The sequence below is a fragment of the Semicossyphus pulcher genome, unplaced genomic scaffold (assembly GCF_022749685.1).
Source record: "Semicossyphus pulcher isolate SPU_LCO1_2020_fin unplaced genomic scaffold, fSemPul1.0.p SCAF_1, whole genome shotgun sequence".
NCBI lineage: Eukaryota > Metazoa > Chordata > Actinopteri > Labriformes > Labridae > Semicossyphus > Semicossyphus pulcher.
In genome coordinates, this window is record NW_027211603.1 from 15753290 (window position 1) to 15781266 (window position 27977).

General features: G+C 39.0%; 2 protein-coding genes across 3 annotated transcripts in view; both read right to left on the bottom strand.

The window, feature by feature from the left end:
* The window catches only part of dennd2b (DENN domain containing 2B), a 55645-nt gene extending 36271 nt beyond the window's left edge, over positions 1 to 19374 (bottom strand). The window contains exons 1-2 of one of the 2 annotated variants that reach the window (XM_069657788.1): positions 19295 to 19374; positions 1387 to 1485 (exon numbers count right to left, since the gene is read on the bottom strand). In XM_069657788.1, coding sequence (XP_069513889.1) covers positions 1387 to 1460 — 74 coding nt within the window. In that variant the 5' untranslated portion in view covers positions 1461 to 1485; positions 19295 to 19374. Of the gene's footprint in view, positions 1 to 1386; positions 1486 to 12274; positions 12432 to 19294 lie in introns of those variants that run through there. The other variant, XM_069657794.1, reaches the window with a different exon arrangement.
* A 1143-nt stretch (positions 19375 to 20517) lies between these two features.
* tmem9b (TMEM9 domain family, member B) lies at positions 20518 to 26760 on the bottom strand. Its single transcript, XM_069664023.1, has 5 exons — positions 26551 to 26760; positions 25017 to 25108; positions 24831 to 24939; positions 24355 to 24489; positions 20518 to 21768 (listed from the first exon to the last, which is right to left on the bottom strand). The coding sequence occupies exons 1-5, from the start codon at positions 26620 to 26622 to the stop codon at positions 21613 to 21615; spliced, it is 564 nt and encodes a 187-aa protein (XP_069520124.1). The 5' UTR covers positions 26623 to 26760; the 3' UTR covers positions 20518 to 21612.
* Between the last annotated feature and the right edge of the window lie 1217 nt (positions 26761 to 27977).

Sequence of the window (27977 nt, forward strand, 5' to 3'; positions counted from 1 at the left end):
GGCGCGCACAAACAGCACTTCTACCATTATAGATCAACATATGTGAACTTTATCATCCATCAGCACTTTAAAAACAACTTAAAAACTCCAATCCAGCACACATTTTAGTTCAACTTATTTGCTTGCAAATCAGTACATAGGATAAATTCAGTGGATGTGCATTTGTGGATGTGTAAAACTCTCCCTCTCTCTCTGCCGTGTCAGCATGTTTCGTGTTGCCAAAACACCTCTCTGGATTGCTCTTGTAGTCGCTTGTTATCTTCGAGGTGCAGCACACCCTTTCAAAGCACAATTCACTGGGACAATGCTGTAAGTGGTTTATTTCCATTTATTCCCCCACAGAAGATCACAGAACATCCTACATATTTTGTACCATGTTGCTGCAGTGTGTGCCTCTTGAGGCTGCACAATTCAGCGTAGGTGTAAGTTGTCCTAAAAAAGATCCCTAGCTGTCATGTTAGTTGGGAGGAAAGCACTGTGCAGCAACACATTTCTCTCCATCATAAAGTGAATCTAGGGTAACTCAGGCCCTCCAGGAGAGGAATTTACCAGAAAATGAAGTTATCTACATCATCATTTTAGGATCATGATCGACATTTGTGTGGTTTGCCACTTCCAGTACGGCTAACATACACCACAAGCAACAGCAGAGAGCGGCTGCCAAAGCTAACTTTATATTTTCTGGTAAGAAATATGGTCCTGTGTATCTTTAACACCACTTCCTCCTCAGCACATGAACAGAGGTAGGAATGAATGAGCAACACCTACAGATAAACAGCAGCATTACAACACAGATAACAGCACCTAACAAACAACTGCGATAAAATCAGCCATCAGACCGTCACAAGGTGTGAACACAGGCTATGTTTCATAGCTGTGACGTACAACGATCACATGTAAGTGCTGCATGCAATAGACAAAATCTTTGCTCACCAGTCCGCCTGCTCCTAAGAAGACTTTGTGGTCTAAGAAGAAGCTCAGTAAAAGTGGACACTATAATAAACTGTAAGAATCACTTCCAGATATCACATATCATTCCCAAAGTTTGTTATCCTTTCCCAGCAGGACACTGTCAGCTCTCAACATGCTAACACAAGCTTCTGCTCACTACTCACAGCTCAGAGCTGGATGGGGCCCTCATCCAGGATGCAGGATCCTGCTTGCTAAAGCTCTGGAAGTCTTATCATGACTGTCAATCATTGATGGTTCTTTCCCATGAGTGAAAGTGAAAAGAAAAAGGACTACAGGATGTTCATCGATGGGAAGATATGGCTGAAAACTAATGAACTGATGAGCTGTCCCCTTTAAATCGAAAGAACAAACACTGTGATGTGACTGGAAGTGCACATTAACCTGCTCACTCCTCCTGAACCGGATGTCACTGACCTGTCGGGGACGTCCCGCGGAGCTTTACCCCCTCCTGCACGAGGCGCAGCCTTCGAACTCTTGTTGGCTGTCATGTTGGTCTGCAAACCGCCCACTCACCTGACGGACAAACACAAAGACACAACACATTTAAAAAGCTGATTACCACAATAAAAACAAGCAGAAAACTTTAAAAACTAAACTTCTTTTAAGGTTATTTGGGTTTGACAATGAGTGTTTGAGGAAGTTAACCCTGATTATGATGATATTAAATGGAATAAGACTACTTAGATTCCTAAAAGGATCCGATCTTGTCCTTTACATGCACTTTAATCCAGCTATAGCTCATTGAGCAACATACCTGTAAGACCACAACCAGGGCCCAGAACAAGTCTCAGTGAACCTTTAATGTGAAGAGGTAAACTCATGTTATTTGTCTTGGCTTTGCAGCTCTGCTCACCACCTTAACGTTGATCTGACACAGCTTAACTTTGGCATCAAAGGGTGAACACATGTTCCAACAGTAACAAGAGGATTTTTATAAGGAAATTATGAACTATTACCCTACAGTTCCTATTAGCCTCACTTAAGTTCTTACACACTAAATTTACTTTTGTTTCCTTTCTTTTTTTTCATTAGGGAAGATGGGAGTAGCTCAGTCTGTAGGGACTTGGCTTGAAAACTGGAGGGTGGCCGATTCAAACCCTTGTACGGACCGAGCACAGAATAGGTGCTGGTAGCTGGAGAGGCGCCAGGCCAATCCTCTTGAATGATGAATTTCAACAAACCAAAAGCAAGGGGCATTCCCAACACAGCATGTTAAACATGTTGCGCCAGAGAAACTGGCACAGATGTTCTTTCACTTTTCAATCGAACAACACATACAACACAATACATCACTGCCACTGAAACAGGTCAACTGACAATATTCAAACCAGTTCCTGATGTTGATTTGGAAAACAGCCAGAGAGGAAATATTGAAAGAAAGCCATCGATGACATAGCTGCTACGCCTGTTGATGGTTTTATGTTGCTTAAGCTGGGAGAATCAAATGTGTTAACTGAGCCAATTGATGAGGACATTTATATTTTGCTGTAACTTAAGGGTAATGAAGTTTTGACACCCATAGTGACATTTGACAGAATGTACGATGGGCATTTTATATATATATATAAAGACACAAAACAAAGACACATTGGTTACAAGGATTCCTCTTTTTATCGTGTCCACAATATAAACACAGTGTGGCACTTTGTAGTTCAAATACAAAGAAGGCGCCGGAGACAGGGTTGGTAAACAGTGAAGATGTTACGGTGGTTCGGTCTTTATGGTATCTATCTATTACTCCTTCAGTAATAGACACCGACAAATTTGAAAACAATGTCCGGAGACGGGCGGAAATTGTAGCCGAGATGACAAGGAGTCGCAGAAGTTACCGACAGAGCATAGCATCGCGCCTGAAAGGGGCTTAGATTAGCGTGTCGACACAGGTTTTGTATTCCCATGGATGCTGATCAGAGCCGAGGTGATAATTACCCGGGTCTACTGCAGAGTCATTTGACCCGGGTCTGAATGCTGATTGTAACCTTTCCCACTAAACAAAAAAGCAGTGTGTTAGCTGGTTTTTTGACCAGTGGGAAAGCGGCTCTACAGACAATTTTAGAGTCAGCAGTGAACCTAACGAAAATGTCTTTGCACCGTGGCAGGAAGCCAGAGTACCTTGAGGAAACCCACACATGCACAGGGAGAACATGCAAACTCCTCACAGTATCGCTGACCACTGCATCACCGTCCATCCATACCATGAACATGATTGGCAATTTTTTATCTTATTAGACGACATACGCAGAAATCAATATCTCTGATAAGCTAATATTGGCTGATACAGCAGACCCTCTGAATAGATCGGTCAAGCTCTAATATCTAGCTGTGCAGATGGTCCGGCCTTTATCTACCAATGGATTTCCTCTAATGAGAATGAATGAGTTTTAAATCTGTTTCGGGGAGTTGCTTGGAGATTGCAAACAATTGACAATCATTTTCCCTCACCCTCCCTTTGCGTGGGAGAACCTTCAGTGAACGGCCTTCTCAAAGGCCAGTGTTTGGTCCACTCTGGGCTACTGTAGAAACATGAGTTGCAACTTGGCTGATTCTAAGGTACAAATAAAAACATATTTTTGGGGGGTTAAACATAATAAAAAAAGCATTACTTTAAATATTATGGGCCATTTATGCCCTGAAATCTTTCACACTGGTCCTTTAAAGCATGCTCTTAAAGATGCATGTTGTTTCCTGTGGACTGTTGTTCTGCTTAACACGAGAAAAACAGCTGTTAAAAAACTCTTCTTTATAATAAACATTTCCTCAACTTAATCTCAAATTAGACCAGCAGCTAGTTAAACCCTCCCTCACTTCAACTGCAGGTCGTTGACCCCTGAAATCACTTTGTGAAATGCAGCATTGACCCTTTGAAGAGGGCTCAAAGTGATTGTTCTGGTGCATAAGGAGGTCAAACGCAGATCTCTGGAGATCAGAGGTGGAGGATGGGAGGGGGACAGGCAGCTTGGCTTGTTTACAGGAAGTTGTTGTATGAAGAAGCCAGCCAACCAGTCGTGGAGCTGAGTCCTATAGAGACAAATGAGGAGAGAGAGGGAGCATTCCTGCTGTCAGCTATTTCCTGTAACTGTGGACTGAGCGGAGAGGACGGGCCATGCATCATTATTTTCATCAGAGGAAAAGACAGTGATGTCCTGTCCTGCTCTCCAGTACTGATATTAGACTTAAATGCAAAGACAACTGGCACAAAAATGACATAAAGTCTTGTATTATATATATATATTCTGTGATCCAAGCTTAGAGACGTTCATCAGCCAGTGTGTAGAGTTGCAGGTGACTCAGAGGGAGATCTATATCAAACAACATGACAATTCTTCCAAAATGAAATCACTTTTAAATGCTTTCTAGAAAACAGAGAACCACAGCCACATTTGGGATAAGGAATATCGGTTGCACTGTGAAAAGACTCTTTTTGGACACACAAATGGAACAAAAATTAGCTAAATAACTTGTCTGAAATTGCCTGATTTAACAAAACAAATCATTCTGGACAGCTAAAACAAAAAGGAAATGGGTACAAAAATAAGCAGAGCTTGAGAAACACAATCTTTCACATTAATCTAAATCAAACCAAATTAAAATATCACATGCTTACAAAAAAATCAGACACACTGGCAACTTAAATCAATCATACACTGATAGGAGGATAAACTGCAGGGAGCGAAGAAAATGTAACATCTCAAAGATTTACATAATTTAGTTACATAAAAGTGAGAGCAATGTTTATTTATATATTTCTGGTCAGGGAAAGCTGCAATCCCAGAAATGGGTCACACAGGCCCAAGATGGACTTCGCAGTGTAAACACCAAGGCGTTAGCCAACTGACTTCCTGAGGCCTGATAGCATCTCTCGACACAAAATAACAGCCTGTAAACAAGCACTTCTGAGAAAGCTCTGGAGTACCTTTAAAGTGCATTCAGCCAGATTCAACACAAGTTTTCTCTGGAGATTTCAGAGCCAGAGGAAAGCTAACCGCCAACAGCTATATGTCCACGGGAGGCATTTTGGGAGTCTTGATGACGCACTCGACATTGATTGTTGTTCAGATGTTTGCTGTGTCACAGAATGAGGCAGGGCGTGAAAGGACATCAGTGTATGTTTGCAGCACTTTGGCCTAAAGTTAATATTCATTTGCAGACGACTTTGTTTGAAAATGTTTCACAGATAAAAATAAGAATGTTGCAAATATTTCTATAATTCTATATAATAATTCTATATGGATTATGCACTAGGAGACTCTAAACTCTCCCTGCGATACTTCATGACTCCTCGCGGTGGCACTTGTGACATGAATGGGGGTAACGTGAACGGAAAATTAATTGGCCAAAGAAGATATTAATTAGATATTGTGATGTATCATTGTATGATTATTTTGTGATAAATTCATTATTGCAGAATCGCTGTATCGTGATTTTATCTTTATCCTGGGCAACGCATCGCGTATCGTGAGTTATCCTGCGATTTCCACCCCTATTCCCACCATTTTTTACTGGTCTGATTTGAGATTAAGTTCAGCTTTCAAATGTACTTAGGTGGCTGTCTGACAAACACATATCTGTAATAAATAATATTTATATTATAATATACATTGTCAACCGAGCGAAGTGCAGTGCACGCTCTGCTCAGCTGTGATGCTCTGCTACTACATGTGCTGCAGACGGTGCTGGAAGTATAGTTAACTTTCATACTGGCATATATCAGAAAACATTTAACCCATTACAAATTAATGTATGATAAACAGGCAAATATCAGATGATTATATCTGCTAACCGTCATCCTATAATTTGGATTTTAGCTTTGGAGTTGAAGGATGGATGAGGATGAATGTATGTGTCATAACTTCCCGCTCCTTTTAGCTCTGTTGTGGTCTCCATAAAGCCGCCACATGCTCCCCTACATCTCCAGCTTTCAGGTAGCTTTCTCTCTCTGCTATTTGAGTTGAAAAACAGCACCCGGAAACAACACTGAAGTGAACAGTGGGCCTGAACCACAACAGTTAAGTTCAAGGCTGCAAAACAATAACCTAAAAGCAACTTTGAATCTGTGTAGACCTGAAGGGAACAGCAGACTTCATCACTGTTAGCAAGTATTAATAAGGTAGCTTTAAGTGTATAGATTTATATAGAGTAAAGAAAAAGTGTTCTTGAGGCGGTTTGACCTCATTGTCGATGGTTTCGATGTGAAAACTAACAAACAAGGTCAGGTTACAAACATGAGCAATAAGGGGAAACACAGAGTGGCAGCATATGACGTCAAAACACACACACACACCAATTATTAAGCCTCCACTCACTCTGGTGACGTCTTCACAAACGTCATCAGTCTTTACAGTAAACACAACCATACACTACTATTCTGTTTTACACACAGACACTTCTAAAAGACACTTCATTGTTAAATTTGCTCCTAAATCAGACATCTGCGGCTTAAATATCTCTCTGTTATGACCTTTAGCCTTGTCAGACAAAACATAAAACCATGTAACAGTGAAAAAAAAGTTTGTTTTTCATTCACCAAATCTGTGTACTTGTAAGGAGATTTTTCATTTTCTTCAAACTCAGCACAGAGAGATTAAAAAGTCATCTCTGAGTTTGTCTCTTTGGCTCGGGCCCACACATTTAATCCTACAAGCCGAGCTGTCTCTTTAAGATACTCAACACCACGGCCTAAATGACCCAGCTTGGCTATTTGCAGAGTTTTTCCCGGTTTTGTCATGCTCATGCCGAGAAATATTAATTGATTACAAGAGACTTATATCAATGACGCATACTTTCCTCAGAAACAAGAGCATATTCATGAAACGGGACTACAACAGTGTCTCCATTAGACTATTTGGGCTGGAATAAAGAGCCCTTTGTGTTCAATGCGTCCTTGGGAGGGAGAAGTGGTTAAAAAGTAAGTCTTTTATCAGCTGTGTGCATGTGTGTGTGTACGTGTGTGTCTCTGCGTGTATGTGCGACTCTATTAGGTTAAGTATCTTTCAAAAGAGAGTCCATGCGTCCTTGGCCCTGTCACATTTGACGGATCATCTGACACACAGTCCTCTCCACTACATGCAGGAATGTACTAATATTTGCCCGAGCCGTCAGTCTGCGGCTGCATTCAGAATATTAAAGAATGTTTTCAGAGGGTGAGAGAAAGCGGAGGGGTCGGGAAGAAACACCTGCATCTCATGCCAAGAGTTTCTTTCTCGTTCAATAAAGACGGCGCTCAAATATGCTCTCACCCGGCACCTGGCGCTTCACGTTGCAGCACGATTTTATCTACCAATGTTAGGACGTCACGATGGATAAACTTTCATTAACCTGATGCTGGATTATGATCTTTGTTTATCCTAAAACATGCAGTAGCAGACACATAAAAAGAGGCGAATACAGTCCTCCTCTGTCTATTTCTACTCTGCTTTTTCTGGCTGACCTGTTCCTCGTTTTCTGCTGATCAGCAACCTGACTTCAAGGTTTTATAAAAACCCCACTGCAGAGCGTCACAGGCAGCCAAGAAGTTACAGAGGAAAGGAAGATCTCTGCAAATTCTCAACTCTTTCCACACGTCACAGCGCTCTGGCAGGCAGGAGCCCACACACTGATCCACGCCATTGTTGGAATATCTGCAGAAAGAGCAGTTTTTGTCCACTACGGACAAAAAGAGGCTTGAGATGAGACTGAGCATTATGGGAGTTCAGTCAAAGGTAGAAGGGACCAAGCTCTTGATACTCAGGATTATACAGTCCATTTAAAGGCCTTTACATACACACTGTACATGTGAGGTTCAATCAAAACCTCTCACATTAAGCTGCTTTATTATGCCATATCTGTACCTAACTGTCTCTGGATAGTGGTTTAAGACTCTGACAGCCTAAATGTGTCTGCATGTAAAAGAAAACCACCAAGGTTGATGCTACTGGCAGTTGCACAAAGCCATACCTACATAATTACCCCCACACTCGACCACATGCCTCACCGTGCCGCCACTGTATAGCTCTGCACGCCAGGTGGAACCAATTCTTCCAATCTTTTTTTATCTCCTTTTTTAGCCGTTTCAGCTTCTTTTTTTTCAGAGCGATCATGGCATATTTTCTCTTTGTGGAAAACCCTTCTGTGTAACCTAGATATGAGCGTGCACAGCTGCAGAGGCAGGCATGTGGAAAACAGGCTTATATCCATCTGAGCTGCAGCAGGAGGGCCAGCGTCAGTGTCAGGGAGCTGACCTCTGACACACAGGCTGGGACTTTTCCTAGGATGTAAGTATGATAAGATGTTTTCTTGTTTGCCTCACACTTAAAGAGGAGGTATTATGCTGTTTCACATTTTAAGACACGTGTTACAATGTTGGATGTCCAGACTAAACGTGGGTGAAGTTTCAAATCTGTAGGTAAAAGTATGTTGCAGTAATCCCCAGGCTTCTCTGCTCAGTCTGCTGTGAACAACGTTTTTTCTACACGCTGCACTTTGTGACGTCACAAAGGCTTCTCTCAGCAGGCTTCAGAGAGCTGGCCAATCAGAAGAAAGCGGGCTTGTAGGGGCGGGGTTTCTTAAAGGGACAGAGCTGACAGGCAGAGGCTGTATGAGGGCCTGCACAGGGCACCAGTATGAGAAAAATTATGTTTTTTTTAACTGTAAATTACGCTAAGCTACTCCAAAGGTATCACAGAGTGAAATATGAAGCTTGAAATTAGCATAAGACCCCCCTTTAAAGTCAGAGATCAGCTAAGCAAATACATATATTTGGTGTTCCTTCTTCTTTCACCTCAGATGTTTTTAAGTGCCACTCCTCTGGTTTCGCAATGGTCGCATGATACGAACGTTATCACTCCGCCCACTCGCACGCTGTGAATGTTCCTGACTATTACTTGCTGCGTTCACACAGGAGGCTGGCAGGAAAAAGCCTGCATAAAGACGAGGAGAAAAATGTGGCCGTTTGCAATCACAGATGCAGCCCACCCGGACAAGGTCAGGAGTGCAGTGCGCATGTGAAAGGGGCTCAAAATAAATGGAAGCGATCTTATAAGGGAGGCATGTGTATCATGACAAAGTTAGATAAAGAAGTAGCTTTAATTCTTAGGATAAAATGCTATGGAAAATTAAATGTTTGTTGATTTATGGCACTGTGAAAAAAATATGCTCCAAGAAAAGCAACTAGCCATTTATCAGAGGTTATCAGCTGTCTACTTTATGACCAGGATTTACAAATCACAAGCTTTAAGAAAAGGCACACAGCATTTATTCTGAATAATAACAGGTCCTGACAAGTGTTTAAGAGCTGAGAGGTTCACAAACACAGCCCACAGTGTTTGTGTTCAGACTTCAAAGCTGACAGTAAATTGTGTGTGTGTGTGTGTGTGTAAGATTAACGTCCTGAATAAATGACGGCATGAACGTCTCGTGACATGTTAATGTTGACATGGTGATGTCATGGTGTGGTGGCGAGGTATGCAGCTCATTAAGACATCAAACATCACTGAATGCATTCTGCATTAAGACGCTGGTTTGGACGTGAACAAGTTAAATGTGGCTGTCAGTTAAATGTTAATACGGTTAACCTAACGAAATGTGAATAGAAAGATGCCACATGCATGAAGTCAGGCTAACATTCCTTTAATTACAGTGTAATTCAGAGGCTATAAATCTATGATAATACATTATTAGTGGGTGTAGGTCTCAGCTAATAAAACCACACACTACAGGCAGGCACTTGTAGCTTCATTTTAAGTGATCATCAGCAAAGAGGCGTCATGAGGGGCAACAAAAAATGAATGTAGGTTTTTCTATCAGAAGAGACATTGTGTGTTTGAGGTTAATAACTTCAGTTGAGGTTGGAGCAAAGTTAAGGCAGACGGTCTTGTGACCTGAACAAGACTCAAGTAGATATCAGACGAAGAAATCTTCTTAGAAGGAATGATTTAAAAATAATACTCTCTCCACTCTGGTTCCTTGAGCAAGAGCATGAACAAAAATGTCCCATCAGAGCTTTTATATAGCCGACTCTAAAACGAAGCACCTCTCAGCCTTGTCTTAGAGTGTATGACCCTGAAGTTAAGCACTTACAAACACAAGCTCCCTCAACAAAACAATGGTTAAAAATAACCGACGGTCCAGCTGCAGGTCTAAAAGTTACCACCAAAACACTAACTGTTCATGAATCTTGAATTTGCCAGAATGGCTGCACGTACTTTATAGATCATCTCATGCAAACACCTGCAGCACAACTTCAACTAAACAAAGAGCGAACAAGAAATGAAGAGACAAAACTCCCATTTAACCACGATCTTCTCCATCAACCATCACCACAATGATGCAAAGGATGCTCAGATGATCACCTCGCTTCTCCTGAGGGAATGACTACTTCAAACATCACTGTAAGAGTAGATATTAACATCTGGAAAAAAGTCTATACATTTCCTGCTGGATTAAATATTTTGGCAACACCTTGTTTGTACTACTTGCTCATATTTCTTGCAGTTAATTCCCATTTCAATGCACACCGTACTAATAACAAATTTGGTGGCAGTTCACTTAAAAACATAACGTTCACTGTAACCCAAAGCACTGTTACACTGTTACACATATTTTAAGCGCAACTTGGACCAACACAACCTAACTTATGGCATTAAGTGCCATGTCACATACATATGGAAAAGCTCAACAACAATGTTTCTTTATAAATGTGACAGCTATGTGACTCATATACTGTAACTCCAAACACCTTGTCCCTGCAGACTACTTCCTTGAGAAGTACCTTTTCTTTACAAAGGACTATGGTCATTTCAATGACTCATTGTGCAAAGAGACATTGTTACGTTTTTAAGATCCCCATTAAAACACACCCTCTCTATCTGCATGGATAAATATAAACCAGGAAGGACAACTTTAACAGGGATGTTTAGTTGACAAAGGTCCCTCTAAAAGCGTCTGACTACAGGCCAGACTCACTGCTGTTAGACAGAAAAGAGAGCAGGGAAGAATTTCCTCAATAGCTTTGTGTTGACAGTCCCGTCCAGTGAGAGGGGAAGGTCATTGTTTGATTACACAATAGAAAGAGTTTCAGGGGAAAGAGAGAGCTAAAGAAAACCATTTTCTGGGGTCTGAATTATAGTGAGTAAGATAAGATCATAACAATAAAAGTTTTAATCTGTAAAGAAAACTAATTTAAACTTCCATGGTGTCATTACATTTAGTCTACAAAACACTCAGTGAGAGCATGCATTGATGAACAGTGTTATTCTAACATTAGTTCCTTTTAAATTGGATTATCTGCATGTAGATAAGCGCCAAGTTCACACAGATAATCATGCGTTACATGAACCCCGTTGTTTCAGTGCAGAAAGTGGAGAAAATAATCAGAAATACACAACTTTTAGTGTGAAATATAATCATTTTCAACTATTGAATGAGTTGTTGCAGAGCCAACGGCTTAAACTTTGGCAGAATTTCATGAAATCTGTGATTAACTTTAGAAATAAAATAAAAAATAGATTTAGTTAAACATACGGCCCACTAACTATCAAATTAACTAAATAAAAAGAAGCGCTGGAAACCCCGTCATTACTGACAGAATATACTGTATGTAGTCTAGTTTGTGTAAAAAAAAAACTATACTGACAATACTGATTTGAACATAAAGTGTGTATATCCCTTTTACATAGACTACCTTTACTTTCTGTACATGACATGTACAATTGGCTTTGACACATACAGTGCATAGGTCTGTGCCCTTCTAAAGTGCTGTATATGTAAAGTCCAAAAGAATACAGCATGAACAAAGAAAACTGCATGTGTACAATCTGAATAAACTCTGACCATAAGTAGCCACGTAAAGTAAACGAATTTAAAGCTCATACATTTTGTTTCATGTGCGTTTTATCTTAAAAGAGCACCTCTCTTAAATCCAAACTACAACAGGGAAAGTACACAGTGAGTTCAGTCTGCTCCTGAGTGCTGTTCTGTTTCTGTTTATCTGCTGCTTCTTTGACTTGTTGGATGTCTCAGCGATAACTCGGTCTAATTACAACCCACACAGTCACTGCTTGTATCCGCCGGGACATTTTTCCTCATTCAAATGGTCAGAAGAGAAAAAAACAGTCGCGGTGTTTAAGCCTCGTTTCATAGTTTAACATATCAATGACCAAATATGGTCACGTGGAGATAAGGACAGCATTTAAACGCACCATTGTAACTTTCCACACAACTTTTAGGCTTTTATTTTGAAGCTTTGTTTTCCTATCGCTGCTTGCTTAAAGTTTAACCCTCCTGTGTTAGCTCGTCAATAACGGTTCAGAAAGCAGGCGGCTTTTACCTCCGAGTTTCTCCTCACATCCATGGCTAGTGCTGCTGCTGACATTTTCAGATTATAATCCCTTTTTGCGACGCAATAATCCGGTTCGTCTCCTCGTTGGAAAACTTTGGCTGGTTACCTGCCCTCCTCTTTACTCTCCGACTTATGTCTTTCCAACAAAAACCGACAAAAAAAGAAAAAAAAAGAAAAGCCCTCCTGCCTCCCCTCTCTCAGTCTGCTGCAGAGTGGAAGGCAGGACTTGTAACCATGGAAGCGGGTTGTTTGCCCCCCACTTTCCTCAGGATTTGCCCCCCTAGCCCTCCTCCTCCTCCTCAGCCAGGCATTCATGCTCTCTGTCCCTTGTTTATTGTCAGGGTGAGGATGAGGAGTTTGGATGAATATTCACGAGATGAAGGCTGCTGATGAGATGAGAGCACGTTGCTGCACACACACATTGTCACGCTGCTGAAAACCTCCACATAATGTGAATACATTTTAACCACACAAAGATGCCTTTCACTGTGTAACCAAGCTGCCCATAGAGTAATGCACGAGGAATCAGAGTTATCTACATGCATAGACACATTTTATGAACAGTATCATGAATTATAGTCAGTAAGTTTCCCGATCATTTAGGCTACTAAAGTACTTATACTGTAAAACATATAGGCTACTTTATCTTATCCAAGTTTCATCTTATCTTCTTCTTATCTTATCTTATCTTATCCACATTGTTTAGATAAAGTATATAAGCAGAAATGTACAAATTAAATAGAAGTATTAGAAGTAACTTGTACTAGTACTCGTGAAAACAGTTAAAAAGCTTTTCATATCATATCATTAGATCACTACATTTTTGTAGTTGAAACTTACTATCTAAGCTGCATTATAGCTTTTTAGATGTTCAAGGTAAGTTAATTCTAACTTCTTACATACAGTTTGTGAGATGACAGTAAAATGGGGTGTAAAATTGAAATTTGAAAAGTTACTTAAAGCTCCTGTGAGGAGCTTTCAGGTTTGTGTTGGTTTTGGCGCCCCCTGTGGACAAATCCGTACCTCGTATCTCTTTGCCGATTTTGTCCTGTACATGCTTAAGTGGTGTTTTGTAACAAAAAATCTCATCCTACTTTCTTTTAACAGTCATATGTATCACTCACTTTTAAATTTGCCCTGAAAAATGTAAACAAAGACAGCGTGCAGTTTATCACTTTGTCTGACACCTACCCCCCGCCAGCAGTTTCAGGCATTAAAAATAACTATATAGAAATAATCAATCTTCTTCCTGATGGTCTGGTTTGCTTCTGTAGATCATGTAGAGTTAGAATTAATTTCAGTCTGTTTCATAACCAGATAAAAACTCCACACAGGAGCTTTAAAACTATTACATACTGACATATACATACAAGCATATATTCTTTCTAAAATTCAGTGGAGTACATAAAAGAAGGTGGAGTACTTAAAAGAAGGTACTCAAGTTAAATTATGGTCCTCCAAATTATAGCCTACTTTATTACTTAAGAATTTAGTACACTAAACATCATGCATTTAAAATCTTGCTTACGTCAAAGTGCCCTCGTACTATCGATGTACCTAAAATATTAAAAGCAAAAGTATTCATTATGTAGCAGAATTGCCCATGTCAGTGTCAGTGCCTACTTGAGAGGATAGTTTGACCTTAACAATGGTGTACCTAATATAGCATACTGATTTAAGGTTTTGCACTGTCAAATATTTACTTCATGCACTAAAGATGTAGTACTAGGCATGTAGTTAAGATTTATGTAATATAAGACGCTGATACCAAAGTAAATCGTTAACTCACCAAAACGTAACTTAGAGAGTAACTTCACAACCCCTGAAAATCTTGTTTCTGCTGACCTCTAGTGGTCAAACATCTCACTTTTTCGCAGCGACGTTGAAGCGTACACCATGACATCACTTGAGGGTGTGGTTATGGGTGCAGCAAAGCACAAACAATCAAGCAAAAGACAATGAACCACACACATCAGTGATATTTGGTGTTGGGTGAGAGGTGAGAGATCTTATCAGCCTGGGGTTAAGTTTCTCTTTAAGTGCAGTAATAAAGCAAAGTGCACAGTTAGATTTATACAGTTTCATTCCTCTTAATATATACATGTGTGAAAAACAGTTTCAAACTTTAGTCGACCACAAAAATGAAAATATTCACCCAAAATATAACATCCCCCTGAGGTTTGAGTTAACTCCAACCAAATTAAACCCCTAAACTCTCTGCGTGCTTCGGTTCAGCACCGTTCACAGAATAATAAAGAGCGTCTTTGTAATGTCAGCTAGTAAAACATTTCAGACTGTGCATGTTCGTTTGGTCACATTTCTACAAATACCAGACAACAACAGGATGAGAAAGCCACATGAATTCCAAGCTCGTGTGGTATGTTTCTCAGTGGTATAGTGGGCAGCAGCCATTAAAATGTGCTCATCTGTTCACCATGAAATACAAGAAAGTGGGTAAAGTTGTTTTTTATGCAGCACGTCTTTAGATCACACATAAAAGTGTTTGACAATAAAAGACAAAAAAAAATAGACATAAGATTTATCCTCCAAAACAACACAAATCACATAAGAAGAAATTCCCTTTAGGCGTTCCTGAGGTATCACACACTGTAAAACCGTCAGTCTATCCATCTTAATAAACAAGTAAGTTAACTTTACTCAATCCTCAAAGAATTTGAGCTGGCAGCCTACGGTAATGTTGATTGTTGTAAGGGTGGCGGCTGCAATGGCGATCATGACGGTACATGTCAGTTGAAAAACATTGGGGAAAAAACCCCATAAAATTTAACATTAAAATATTAATATAAAACATTAGCATCAATTAAATACAATGTAATGAGGTCTTTCTTAGTTGTCCAAGTGAGTGTTAAAATCTGACATTGATTTGAGGACACTGGGTCACATGACATGGAAGCTATTGGAAAAAAAAACTATACATTTTTCTATAAATATATGAAAGAAATGTATTAAAAGTGCATCTTATACACCGAACTTTTGTTTTGTGTTTATTCAACTTAAAAGGTTCATTTCACACAGTTAAGTTCTTTTACTTCCTTTTCCCAAAGTAATCGTTTACTAAAAAGTTTCCAATTTTTTTAAGTAAACTTAACTTGTTAGAATTTACAGTGCAGTCACAATAATGGCACAGGAGTCATGGCCAGAAAAGTGATTTTACAGGACATGATGTCACAGGGAAGGTGACCTTTGACCTTTATGGTAAAAATAAATAAAGTAATCACTTTATCCTATTAAATCATTTGTTTTAATTGAAGTCAAAAAACTATATATAGAAGCATATGAGTTATGATCACAAAACTTTTAAAGATCACAGTGACCTTGACCTTTGACCTTTACCAACCAGACTGTAATCAGTTAATTTTCAAGTCCTATAGTGAAAGTTTGAGCACAATTTGTATATATTTCCTCAATGAGTTCCTGAGATATTGTGTCACAGGAATGGGACGGATAACCCGGTGAAGAGGCTTAAACACAACAAACATTCACTGAAGTGGTTTATAGAAACAAAACGTGGGAATGATCATTAAAAGCCCAAATAAAAGCAGACTTGAAGTCATCACACAAACCAAAAAATAAATAAAATACAAAGTAATAAAAGCCAGCATGTGGTCAGGCATGGCCTCACGATGACACTCGAATGTTCAAAGAGAAGAGGCGGGTCTGATGCTTTTTGAAGATATCCAGGGAGGTGGAGCATGAGTGTCTAAGTATTTCACAATAAAAGGGCCGATTAGTAAAGCTTGGTACAGTAAACCACTTTAGGTTGCTATGTAGGTGCGTGGAAAAGAGCAGGGATTGGTCACCACATCTCAAGTTTTTAGCCTTTTCACTCTTTTTAAAATTTTGGTTTTGTATTCTCAAAAATTTGAAATTATTTGAAGTTGTTAGTGACTCATTTTCCCAGAAAAAAACACCAAAACAACCAAACTACAGGACGTTTGACATCTACAGTGCTTAATGACAGCCTAGCAAACGTGCTATGAAGACAGTTAACTAAAAGCACATGGATATTATTAGAGATTGTTGTGAGCTGCTGCCAACGACAGAATTTAAAAACTTAAGTTCATCACAAATACATCTTTTAATCATCTATTTTACAGCATATTTTATTGTGAAAGAGCTCCCATTCCATCTGGCAAACTAACCACAAACCTCTTCATATCGATCCTTTCATCTTTCTCTGCTCTAACATCTTTACACCAAATGTTGAAGCACCTCCCGTCTATAAAACCTGCACTTCACTCGCTCTCTCGGGGTGTCTTATCATCCCACAGACTTGGGAACAGAGGAAGTCACAAAAAGCCAGACATCTGTCAGCACAGAGTGTAACATCAAGTCAGCAGGAAGCCTATAGAGCTCTGCCACTGTGCAGCGTTTCTCAGAGAGCCACTGCAAAACCAAGGCCTCGTAAAACGCTGTCCTTCCTGCAAACACTGCAGACCCTCGCTGTCTGAGCACAAAGGAGCAGAGTTTGTGGGATGTTTTACCGGAATGTAACGTAGGCTTATTCTCTCACTGAAGTTTTCATTGATCGCAGGGCCGTCTGTATTTCTCATTAAAAGCCACATCCTCTTCTTGCATGACATGGGAGCATCAAAGAAAGCTCAAATCTAAACATCACAAGCAGCTGCTCCACGTGTACGATCACATTTAGACTTAATACAATCCTTACGTTCATTATTCCAAGCTACAAAAACGTTATATACTTCCTTAAAACGGCAGTAGGCTTTAATTTTTAGGGTCTTTCTTCTCTTGATTTTACACCTGTAACAGTGTAAGTGTTTATTTTCTCCAATAATCCCTAAACCATATGTGTGTTTGTTAAGGATCCACTCCGAATCCTAAATTCCTAAAACATTCGAGGGGATTATTCCACAGCTCTGTGGGGATTTTTCCACCTACACGCCAAAAATTCACCTCATATCCTTTCTTTTAGCGTCTGCATGTTCCCAGGAGTTTGAGGGACGTTTGGATATATTTTAGAAGCAAAAGAACATAGCATTTAGTTGCTTTGTTGAAGAAATATTTGGTGGAATAAACACAATATCAGGTTTCAGAAACAGACCTGAGGCATCTTTAGGATTAAGCAGACTTTGACGAGATCGGCCTGAGTTACAGCCTGACAGCTCTGACAGGAGTAAAGACACCCTCCCCCCTTTGAAAGTGAAGGAAATAAGCTGCAGGTGTCTTCAACAGAGGCTCTGAAAATGATATAATTCAACTGCTAATTATTTGTTTGTTATAACTACATGCAAAACCTTCTGGATTAACACATTTTGATGTTCAGTGGTTGTTCAGAGAGAGAATAACCAGGAGTTGAAGCTGTTGGATTATTCAGATGTAGGAGACTTTACAGCCTCAGGCTCATTTCAAACCAGTTTGCCTGTTTTTCTTCTTTCAGACACAATTTTGCAGCCTATAAACCCACAGAGGGGACTGAAAATAACACTGAAATTATACAACCAGCAGTGGAATGTGATAATTACAAGTACAAATTCTAGGTACTTGTTTTCTAGTTGAATATTTACATGTAATGTATCTTTATACCTCTACTACACTACATGTAAGAGGCATACTGTAAGAGGGCTAAGAGGTCTGCGCTAAAAGCTACAAGGATCAATTGATTAATTGTTTAGTCAACACATACATTAATTGTATGTTTTGGTTTTTTTTATACATTTAGTTTTTTTTTAAGAACATTGATCAAAATTCTCTGATTAAAGCTTCTTAAATCAGAATATTTTCTGGTTTCTTTTCTTCTCTATGACAGTAAACTGAATATCTTTGGGTTTAGGACTTCATCTTGGGCTTTAGGAGGGAGTGATGAACATTTCTCACCATTTTCCGACCTTTTATAGGTCGAACAACTAAATGCTTGATCGAGAAGATAATTGACTGATAGACTGACCATGATAATAACCATTCGATGCAGCTATATTGGCACCTACAGATTTTTGAATTTGGGTTTTTATGATAAACTAAGGGAGTAAATCTTCCTATATGTGTTGAGACATGTCCCTAATGCTAAAGAGAAATAAACTAATCTCATTTTAGATGGAAATGTATCATCACAAAGCTGAAAAGTTGAGCAATGCTACGATCTGACAGAATATGATGCATTTAAGTAGATTTAAATAGCTAACAGTATCTCATAAAGTAACTTATTATCACAGTTTGTATATGTATCACCTCCAATCATAAATTCAAAACTTTAAATTTTAAACTTTGGGGACAACAATTGGTAAACAACTCATGGCAGAATAATTGAACTTGACATTTCAAACTCTATGTAACTGTTTCTGAATAAGCTTTGAATAACAGCAGCTGCAGTTTCACAACATATTGTTCCAGAGGAGCAGCAACAAGCGCAAGTTTAACACAAGGACATTCCTTTATCTGCTGGCATCTTTCAGCACACAGCAGCTTCAACAGACTGACGAAGAAACCTTGAAGGCAAATGCAGTGTAATGGGGTTATGTGCCATACACTGGAGCTGATGCAGTGTGTGTGTGTGTGTGTGTGTAGGGTGGGTTTGGCATATATCTGAGAAAGACATAAGGAGTATTTGAAGTGAAACTTGTGGCGGCATGAAAGCAGAAGGTAAACACAGGTGAGAGCGTCAACAATTTCATATGTGCATAGACACTGATTGTATGGATGGATCAAATTTAAAGGCTGAGGCGCCCCCTGTAGGCCAACTCGTGCAAATACAGCAGTGAAGCTGAGAAGAACTACTTTTTCTTCTTAACATCAAACAGAGGATTAGAGAGCTTAACAACATCGACAAAAGTTAGCATTTATAAGTAACTTAAATATCAGTCATGTTAATCATGTCAGAAACGTAACAAACCAAAAATACAAAGTTTTCTTTCTTTTTTATGAACGTGACTTTCTAAAGATGCTCGAAATACTCACAATTCCTTAAAAAAGGTAAAATACCGCCACATTCCGTCATCTTCAACATGTAATGCGCTGAAACAAAGAGCCTACCTGTGTTTCTGTGCTGCTGCAGACTTTAGTTCAGTGATCCATTCTGTAGCTCACAGAGCCTGTGTCGCTTTCTGTCTCTACAGCCTGAAAACTGCCTGGTTTTTTTTTCTTCGGAAAAATATTCTCCTCCGTGTAACTGCATGCAATGAGGGAGGGAAAAAAGGAAAAGTTTGCAGGAAATGATGACGCAGCTGTATGGAAATCATTTAACTTATTGAAAATGAGATACGGATGGTTATCAAACAATTAGAGGGGGGGGGGGGGAAATCATGTCACAGTTTAGTTCAAAGGATCTAATCAAGAGTTTAACTGGCCATTTTCCAGACGTTTGTGAGTCATTAACAGTAATGAAGAATGTGCTCTAAAGTATGTAAGCAAATAAGTAAACAGCTGAGTACCTATTGCGCACTGGCAATATTAAATTGTCAGTACATTGGACAGAAAGCATTGTCATTTTAACATTTTCTTAAAGGCTATTTGTGCATCCAGGGCCAGACTCCCAACAAAACTGGGCTATGTAGTTATTTGTCCTGTGGCCCCAAATTCGTTTGGAACCCCCTGAAAACTACTTCTGGAGGCCCTGTCATGTAGGCATAGTAAGTCACAGTCCAACGCTGTAAATATCTTTTTAAAAATATATGACCAAAAACATAAAACAAACGGGACACAGGGTTGTACTTGAGTGTAGACACGCTAATTGATTTCTTCAACTGTGGGTAAACTGAGGTGGAGGAATGTGTGTCTGGATTCTATTAAGGTGTAGAGTGTTACGCCCCAACCTGAGGTGGCCCTATGGGGAAAATAACTATTCGTGACTAACCCAAAAATCACTATGTGAAACACCTTAAAAACACCCATAAACACGGGATTTATTTAAGGACACCCAATTTAAGTCCAACAAAACACAACAATACAAACTCCCTGCTGAGAGGCAGAACCACAGCAGTCCCCACTTTAGAAGCATCTCCTCTGATGTCAATGGTGGTGTCTTAAATACCGTTCCAAGGCCAGATTCACCTGCAGTCGTTAAGACGACAGAAGGGGAAAGGACAAACAGCACAGGGAAACATACAGCCGTAACATACAGTATCATCAGAAAATCCATATTTTAACTCCTATTCATTTCAAAGGAACCTTCAGCTTTACGAGCTGTTAAGTACTTTGTTCTTCCAACTGAAAGAAAATGTTGCTAGGAAAAAGGAATGTAAACACGTGACAAAAACTAGAATCACAAATATGACATAAATTTATTTCAAAGTTAAAGGTATCACATGTACAACAGTTAAGAACACTTCCACAGGTCTCCAAACAGAATGATTCTTCATCCACTCCGCCCACGTACACGGCCCCATCACACACAAAGTAAGTCAGAAGAACACCACAGTGTCATATTAATGATGACTGAAACTGATGTTAGAAAGTACAGACTACTCATTAGATTGTTTAGACAGTTGAAGAGGGCACTGATTTCAAAAAGGGTCTTCAACAAATGAGGATCAATAGCACAGCTACGTTCACTATGACATCACCAAGAAGTTGCATCGATTTCAGAGACGAGGTTCATTGAAACTACGTTCAGATATCAAATTTATACGTTAAATGATGATTCTTCAAACCGGACAGTAAACATTATGGTAGGAATGGAGGATTGAAAACACAATTATAAAAGGTTTATTATAAAACATGCATTTTCAAAGAAGGCTGAGAGATTTACATCTTACACTTTGTCCTTTCTCCTGCGGTGAGAGCTGTAGTCAGAGTTACTTGGAAATAACCAGCTAACAGGGTCCATTTATCCAACAAACATCTTAACCTTTGATCTTTGAGCCAGTTTATCTTGCAAAAAGAAAGGCTGGTCAGCTGTGGACTGATTTCTCTCCGACACTGTGGCCAGAAACAGTCAAATGATGTTATTAAATATTCACTAGAGATATTTATTTCTATCTCACATTTATTACGTCCAGGCTGCCTTCAGACTCTCATCTGAAACTCTCTGGTGACTTGGCACTTCTGCAAACCAGACGGCAGGCAGAGAGTAAATTCAGCTTTTGGGAATGCTATTTAAGACTGTTCATTCAGGATTGTGCAAAATGAGTCACTGTTATCTCTTGTGCTGCCTGCAGACTAAATTAGAGTTCCCAGCTACGAATTTACATCTGCAAGGGACCCCGAGCATCACACGATATGAGATACGAATCACAAATGAGAGAAAGGAAGTGATTTATAAATTGAAAGCGCCATCACAGTGTTTTTTTTTTGTTTGTGTTTTTTTTTTTGCTCCACCCTCAGTAAATCTTGATCACAGGGCAGATTGGAGTTTAACTGAGAACAACGTGGCGGTCGAACACGGACTTCCTCTGCTCCTGGACCTGCCTCCTCCAGCGCTGCTGGGCGTGCTCCACTTTGTTCAGCATGTTAGGTCGAGAGTGTGAGCGAGACAGGACGTTGTGAGCGTTGGCGAAAGGCTGCTGGTCCTGAAAACACAGAAGGAAGAAAATGACGATTAACATGAAAAGATTTGAAAGAGATCCATCATAAGGCTATCTTGTAAGATTCATTACAAGATCTAATAGACCTCCCTTCCTTTTAGTAGACCAAGATGGGAAATTATTTCAGTGTAAATATGTACAGCAGTCACGGCATGGCAAAAGTCTTTCGACCCATCCAGTCATGGCAGACAGCCGTTCAACATGAGCCTGCCTCTGCTCGAGGTTCCTGCCTGTTAAAAGGAAGTCTTTCCTGCCACTGCTGCCAAATATAGCTAAGTGCAGCTCACGGTGATTCATGTTGGGTCTCTCTCTAAATAATGTAACAAAGAGTACGGTCTAGACCTGCTCTTTTTGTAAAGTGTCTTGAGATAACTTTGTTTGTGATTTGGTGCTATACAAATAAAATGTGATTGATTAATTGATTGATTGAACCAGTCCTGCATGCTAGCTTTAAAGGAACACACGGACTCTATACGTGCAATATCTGCAGATGTTCAGGTTTGGGGTGGCGGTAGAGCTTAACTAAATTGCACAACCAACCAACTCATCTAGTAAACATTAATATCAGATCAGTGTTGACCAATAGGTGCAAGATATCAGTATTGGAACAACAAGTTGTTTGTGTGTATACCAGGCTCATTATTCTGTGTCTCAATGTGGTTTTATCGCAATCATGCTTGAGTGATGTTTAAGTTAGTAACATTACTTTTACTCTTATTGTTGGATTTCCTGGATTTCCTGTGTTTTTATAAAGCATTATGTAATTTGTTGATAAAAGAAAAGCTGCTATGGTGAATATCAAAAGGAAACGCATTATAAGAGTAGGTGAAAGAACAAGACTGGGAAAAATTAATGGAAGGAAATTGACCAAAATCAGTTGGGCTCCTTCTCAGTACAAGCCCACAATTTCCTCTGTAATTAATGTAGCAGCAGCACTTCCCCTTTAATCCTTCTCTCTTTATATTGGGCTGATGACAGTTTATCAGCTACTGTGCCGCTCTGAGTTAATTACATAAATGTAGTATCACTGTAATTATAAGGTTTCTCTAACAGTGGTCCTTTTCATGTTTAGTAGCTTTCATTATTTCCAAACAAACAGCAAAAAAGTAACCTCTGTACTGTTACATGATTTTTGACTGTGAACTGAGTGCTGCTATATTAATCATCCACCTTTTCTTTTAAATAATTATAGTCAAATAATATGATACTATGTGACAGGGAACATATGGTGCAGACTGCTGCTGCTTAGGAATACTTTAACAGCAAAAGCTTTTTTATGAGAGAAACTTCTCAAGTAACAATTCCTCTTGCCCGGACTCTTGCCAGTGAAAACACAGAGTGCTCAGTGTGTTGGCTGCCTTTTCCTTCAGGCAAAGGCAGTCACTGTTTGTTTCTGTTGATATCGAAAGTCCTGTGTAATACTAGTGAAGACCCAGTAGCTTTACTGTTCTTTGTTTACGCTTTGAGTGTTTTAACGGTACTTCTGTTTCCTGATATTGCACAGCAGTTGTGAGATTACTCCGAGTTTACTTCAAGCTGGTCAGTAATTAGTTTTCTTTTCTTCTGGCTTCTAAACAGTAATTGCAATATTTAGGATCCATTATAATGTATCATTTAATGATTATTTGAGAAACCTGGGAAACTTCTTTTATGCAGATGCTAAAAGAATTTTCTTTTCACTGATGGCAAAATGACAAAACAGTTAGGGAACAGAGCGAGCAGTCGTTCCTGCTTGAAGTTTCATAAACTGACTTCAGTTCAGCTTGAAATTAATCCAGCCTATCTTGAAGTTTATTTTAAATGCTAGATTTAACCTTAGTTTAAGTTTAATAAGGACTTGAGCAACTACTAATCTCCCCCTGCCGCAGTCATACTTTCTCTGTCATGCCCATATTTACAGAATAAACAGGTTTTCCAATCAAAGTCAGCGGCATTAACAATCTTCTTCCAAAGAGAGACGGTCAGTAATTTAAATGATATTTTAGAACCCCATTAGTGCCAAAAGTATGTAGAGAAAGAGAGAGTAGTATGTGAACACAAAACACTTAAAGCTGGCTGCATCATGCACTAGCTTCAACATTTCCCTGCTGCAGTACTTGGCCTGTGGTTGTGGTTAATAATGGCTCTGACTCAGAGTGAGACAGCACTATTAGAAACAATGTAACGCTACCTGTGTTTGAAATGGAGCTGTAAAGACCTTGCCTCAAAATAAGCTGCTGCTAAATGTGAGATTTCCAAGTTTGTTTCAATCCATGTGTTGAAATTAATGTTTTATGTTGGATATGGAGGCATTTGTAGTATGTTCCAACTTCACCTCTTTAACGGCATTCAGACCAACAAGGGTTTAAAAATCCAAAATGTGTAATCTTGTTCAATTTTACCCACAGAGGATGAATCCAATGTGACCTTTGTGCAAAGAGAGGTTACTGAGAGCGTCAGAAATTATAACCATTAGAAGGAATTCAGAGTAGGTTGTTATCTAGGGTGAGGCAGTGCCATAAGTACCAGAATATAAAACATTACTTTCCTACTGTGAGTTTGCAATGCTGTAATATTAAGAGGAACACATACCCCAACATCATCATCACTTTGGATAAGCTGTGAGTGTCCAAACAGACGCCTCTTCAAAATGGGCTCCAGCAGAGTCAGGTAGACCATGTAGAGCAACAGCAGGCCCAAAATAGAGAGGTACACTATGATGGTACCCTAAAACATGGAACATGGTTACTGATTGGTTTGATTTCATTCAAAATATAATATTTATATATACAATATAAACAGAGAAAACACACAAGTAGTGCAAAAACAATCAGACAATTAAATGTATCTACAACAATATCCTGTCCCTCATTTAAGGTATGTATTTACAGAGACTGCTCTCTCCACTTTCTTAAAATTGTAACTGTATTATCTTTGGGTTTAAGTGTCGTTTAGACAAAAAAATAATCTAATTATGACAAATTCAGAAATTATATACAGATTAATAAGGAGCAGCACAAGAAAACTAAGTGATCAACAGACCCTTACTCTGTGATGCACAAACATACCCTAATGGTCCATGAGCTCCTCTGCTCATATTTACACTCGCAGCGTAAACAGTACGCCTCCACATCTTTTCCATCAACCGGCATTGGTTCAACTACATGGAGACAGTTACTGAACAACAAGAAAATCACATTAATAACATAGCAGAAAGCGTAGCGTGAAGTGTAGTTACACATCGCTTTACGTACCAATCTTTGAGGGAAACATTTTGATTGTAGATTTGTCCCTCGATGTCTCTGTACGGCGGACAGATGCATTTGCAACGAATGTCCTCAGAATTCTGTAACATCACAGATCACGTGTCATATCGGTTTTTGTTTGTTTAATTTGTGTCTACATCTTTTTTACTCTCTTTCCACACTTTCACACAATTTTGCTGGTTAAAAAAAAAAAGGACAGTTGGTTCCGACCACGTAATCTGATTGGATAAGAGGCATTCCATGAGTGGCGATATAGAGTACAACAACACTCGGACTTTTCACTGTGTGTATCACTCCGCCTCAGCCAGGTGTTCTGAAAACTATTAATTAACACTACAGCCAACTGGTATGTCTATATTTATCAAGCTGGTACCTCTGAATCACACAGCAGACTCTTGTTTCACTGGTTGATGATTAATTAAAACAAACAGATAAATGTACATGATAGAAACAGCTGATCCGTGGTAACCTGTAGACACAGAGTGCAGGAGAATGTTTGTGTTGCTTGGCAACAAAAGTCCACTTTCAGTTAAATTGTGGAACTAGTTGAATTAGTGGAGCAAAAAATAATCTGTTGTTGATTATTACTTTTTACTACTATTTGCCCTTTGTATAACCCTTTGTTGTATAAAAGCAATATCACACCTACGACCGAATCACAGCCGTGATGATATTCAGTACATCACTCCCACTCATGTGATATTGCGGCATAAATTTGTCTTTTTTTTAATTCATTTTTTCCCCTTTACGTTCTTGTTGCTGTATTATTTGTATTTTATTTCTGTACTAATTTTCTTTCCTTTTTAATTTGTATATTGTAATTTTCTTAGTCTGACATGTTCTGGAAATTATCTTTATCATGTGTTGCACTTTCTTCACTTATGTCTAAACAGCTTTTACACAAATAAAGCAATATTCTTTATAATAATAACAATGATATCAGTAATAAGTGTTAGTAATAGTAGTGTTAGTATATTGATATGCAAAAAATATTACACCACGTCATTAAAATTTTGTTACACATTTTGTTGCAGTCATGTTTCATACTGCAAAAGGTGCACCTATTTGTGATGCATCATATTTCCTGATAAAATAATATTGATATTGATTGACGAGCAGCTAAAGCTAATGTTAGCTTCCTTACATCGTACAGTACACATTCAGTTGACAGCCCACTGGGTAATTGAGCTAGCTATAGCTACCGTAGTGTTAGCCTTGCATTAAATCTTACCTTCATGGGGGCTATGATGTTCAGTTCTTGTTGAACCTGTAGCTAGGTGCATTAATCACTCAGTCACTGAATGTATAATATGCCATACTGTATATTAGCAGTTCAAAATACCTGCAACGATTCATATTGTCATAAGAAAGTCTCAAAGACAAGATGCTAAGAGTAAGCGTAGGAATTTCAACGCTTATCTAACGGTCGAGTTTGGAGTATTAGTATTTTTAAGGGTGGACATTTTACTTTGGTAACCATTTTCTCCATAACGCTAGCTATCCAAGCTATCATTAGCCTTACCTTCGCTGTCACTTGGCTCAACAGAACAAAACAAGCCAAAGAGAAAGCCTCGAGAAGAAACACCGACTTCATCTTTACAGTTTGCCCCAAAAAAACCTAGTGAACTGTTTCCCTCAAGGATGAGACAACACTATAAAAAAGAAAACACTGCTAACTGACGACATTTGCCATCAAGCTTATTCAGGGATAAACACCATCAGCCTCCGAGCAGCGAACTTGTAGTTTCCGGTAATGACGGCGATTTCCGGACATAGGACCACGAGGAGCGCTCGATTGTAGTCACAAGAAATCCCGGCTGGCGGTAAGACGCTTATGTATGTATGTATATATAATTACTATTTTAATATCATATCTTGATTGTAACACACCATTGTCAATCAGAAGATAGTAGTAGTGGTTAACAACATGACAACGTGGATATAAGAAATGATTTGGTGGTGACTTTTATTCCTACTCACTTATGCCAAATGACCACCCTTTGCAAAACAATATTGATATTAAGTCCATGTAACCAGCTCCACTGCCGCAATGCAAAATCATAGTGTTTCTAATGATAATAATTTGCCAATATTCCATTTGATCCATTTGTTTTGCTCGTGTGATACTTGATTTTCTCTTCTTGATTGAGAAAATGTTATTTTACCTTACATCAGGTTTTCAGTAATCCCGTGATGAGGACATATTACACTTTACAAGACCTACTTAAATGTTTTACTACAAATGCTCTTGAGCGATTATTATTCATCATGTAGAGCAACCAATATACCCAAAAGAATGCAATTAAAATCATAAATGACGTATATTTGAAAAAAAAAAAAAGTATATATCTTGTGCTTTATTATTTATTGTGCATTTCTGATCTTGAGTCATCTATCAGAGATTGTTCATGTGACGTCACATCAGGCGGAAGTCATTGCGATTACTGAGTGGCAGAAAGCACAGTACTGAGTGACAGCGTCAGCATTCATCCTAAATGCTGCAAAAACACATAAAAGACTTCTAAAATGGGAAAGAGCTGTTGTGCGATTGACTGTACAAATAGATTCAGTAAGATGTCCGAGCTATCTTTTCACAGACTACCGAAAGCTAAAGAAAAGAGAAGCAAATGAATCACTGCAATTCGGAGAAACAACTGGACTCGAGGCACTGAAATGTGGATTTGTGGTTGCCATTTTGTTTGATTTTTGGGTGAAATCATAACTTCTGTTTTTTTTGTACTGACAACTCTGCCTTGTGTCAGATGGATGAATCACACTTCTAGGGGTTTTTTAAATCTTGTATTGTGGAATACCCCTCTAGATACATAGGTCAAATGTTGCAAGTAATAATGAAATCATGTCTATTTCCTGCAGAGGTGAAAATAAATTAATGTTACTTTACTAGTAAAACTGTGTTTGTTTCAGGGAAAAAGAGTGACGATCCCCTAC

Excerpts from the sequence above, each read along its gene's own strand:
- tmem9b (XM_069664023.1), bottom strand. The coding sequence starts at position 26,622 with ATGAAGTCGGTGTTTCTTCTCGAGGCTTTCTCTTTGGCTTGTTTTGTT. Across the intron at positions 24,490-24,830 it reads GGAGCTCATGGACCATTAGG|GGTACCATCATAGTGTACCT; the intron begins GTATGTTTGTGC and ends TCCATGTTTTAG. Across the intron at positions 21,769-24,354 it reads AAAGTGATGATGATGTTGGG|GACCAGCAGCCTTTCGCCAA; the intron begins GTATGTGTTCCT and ends CTGTGTTTTCAG.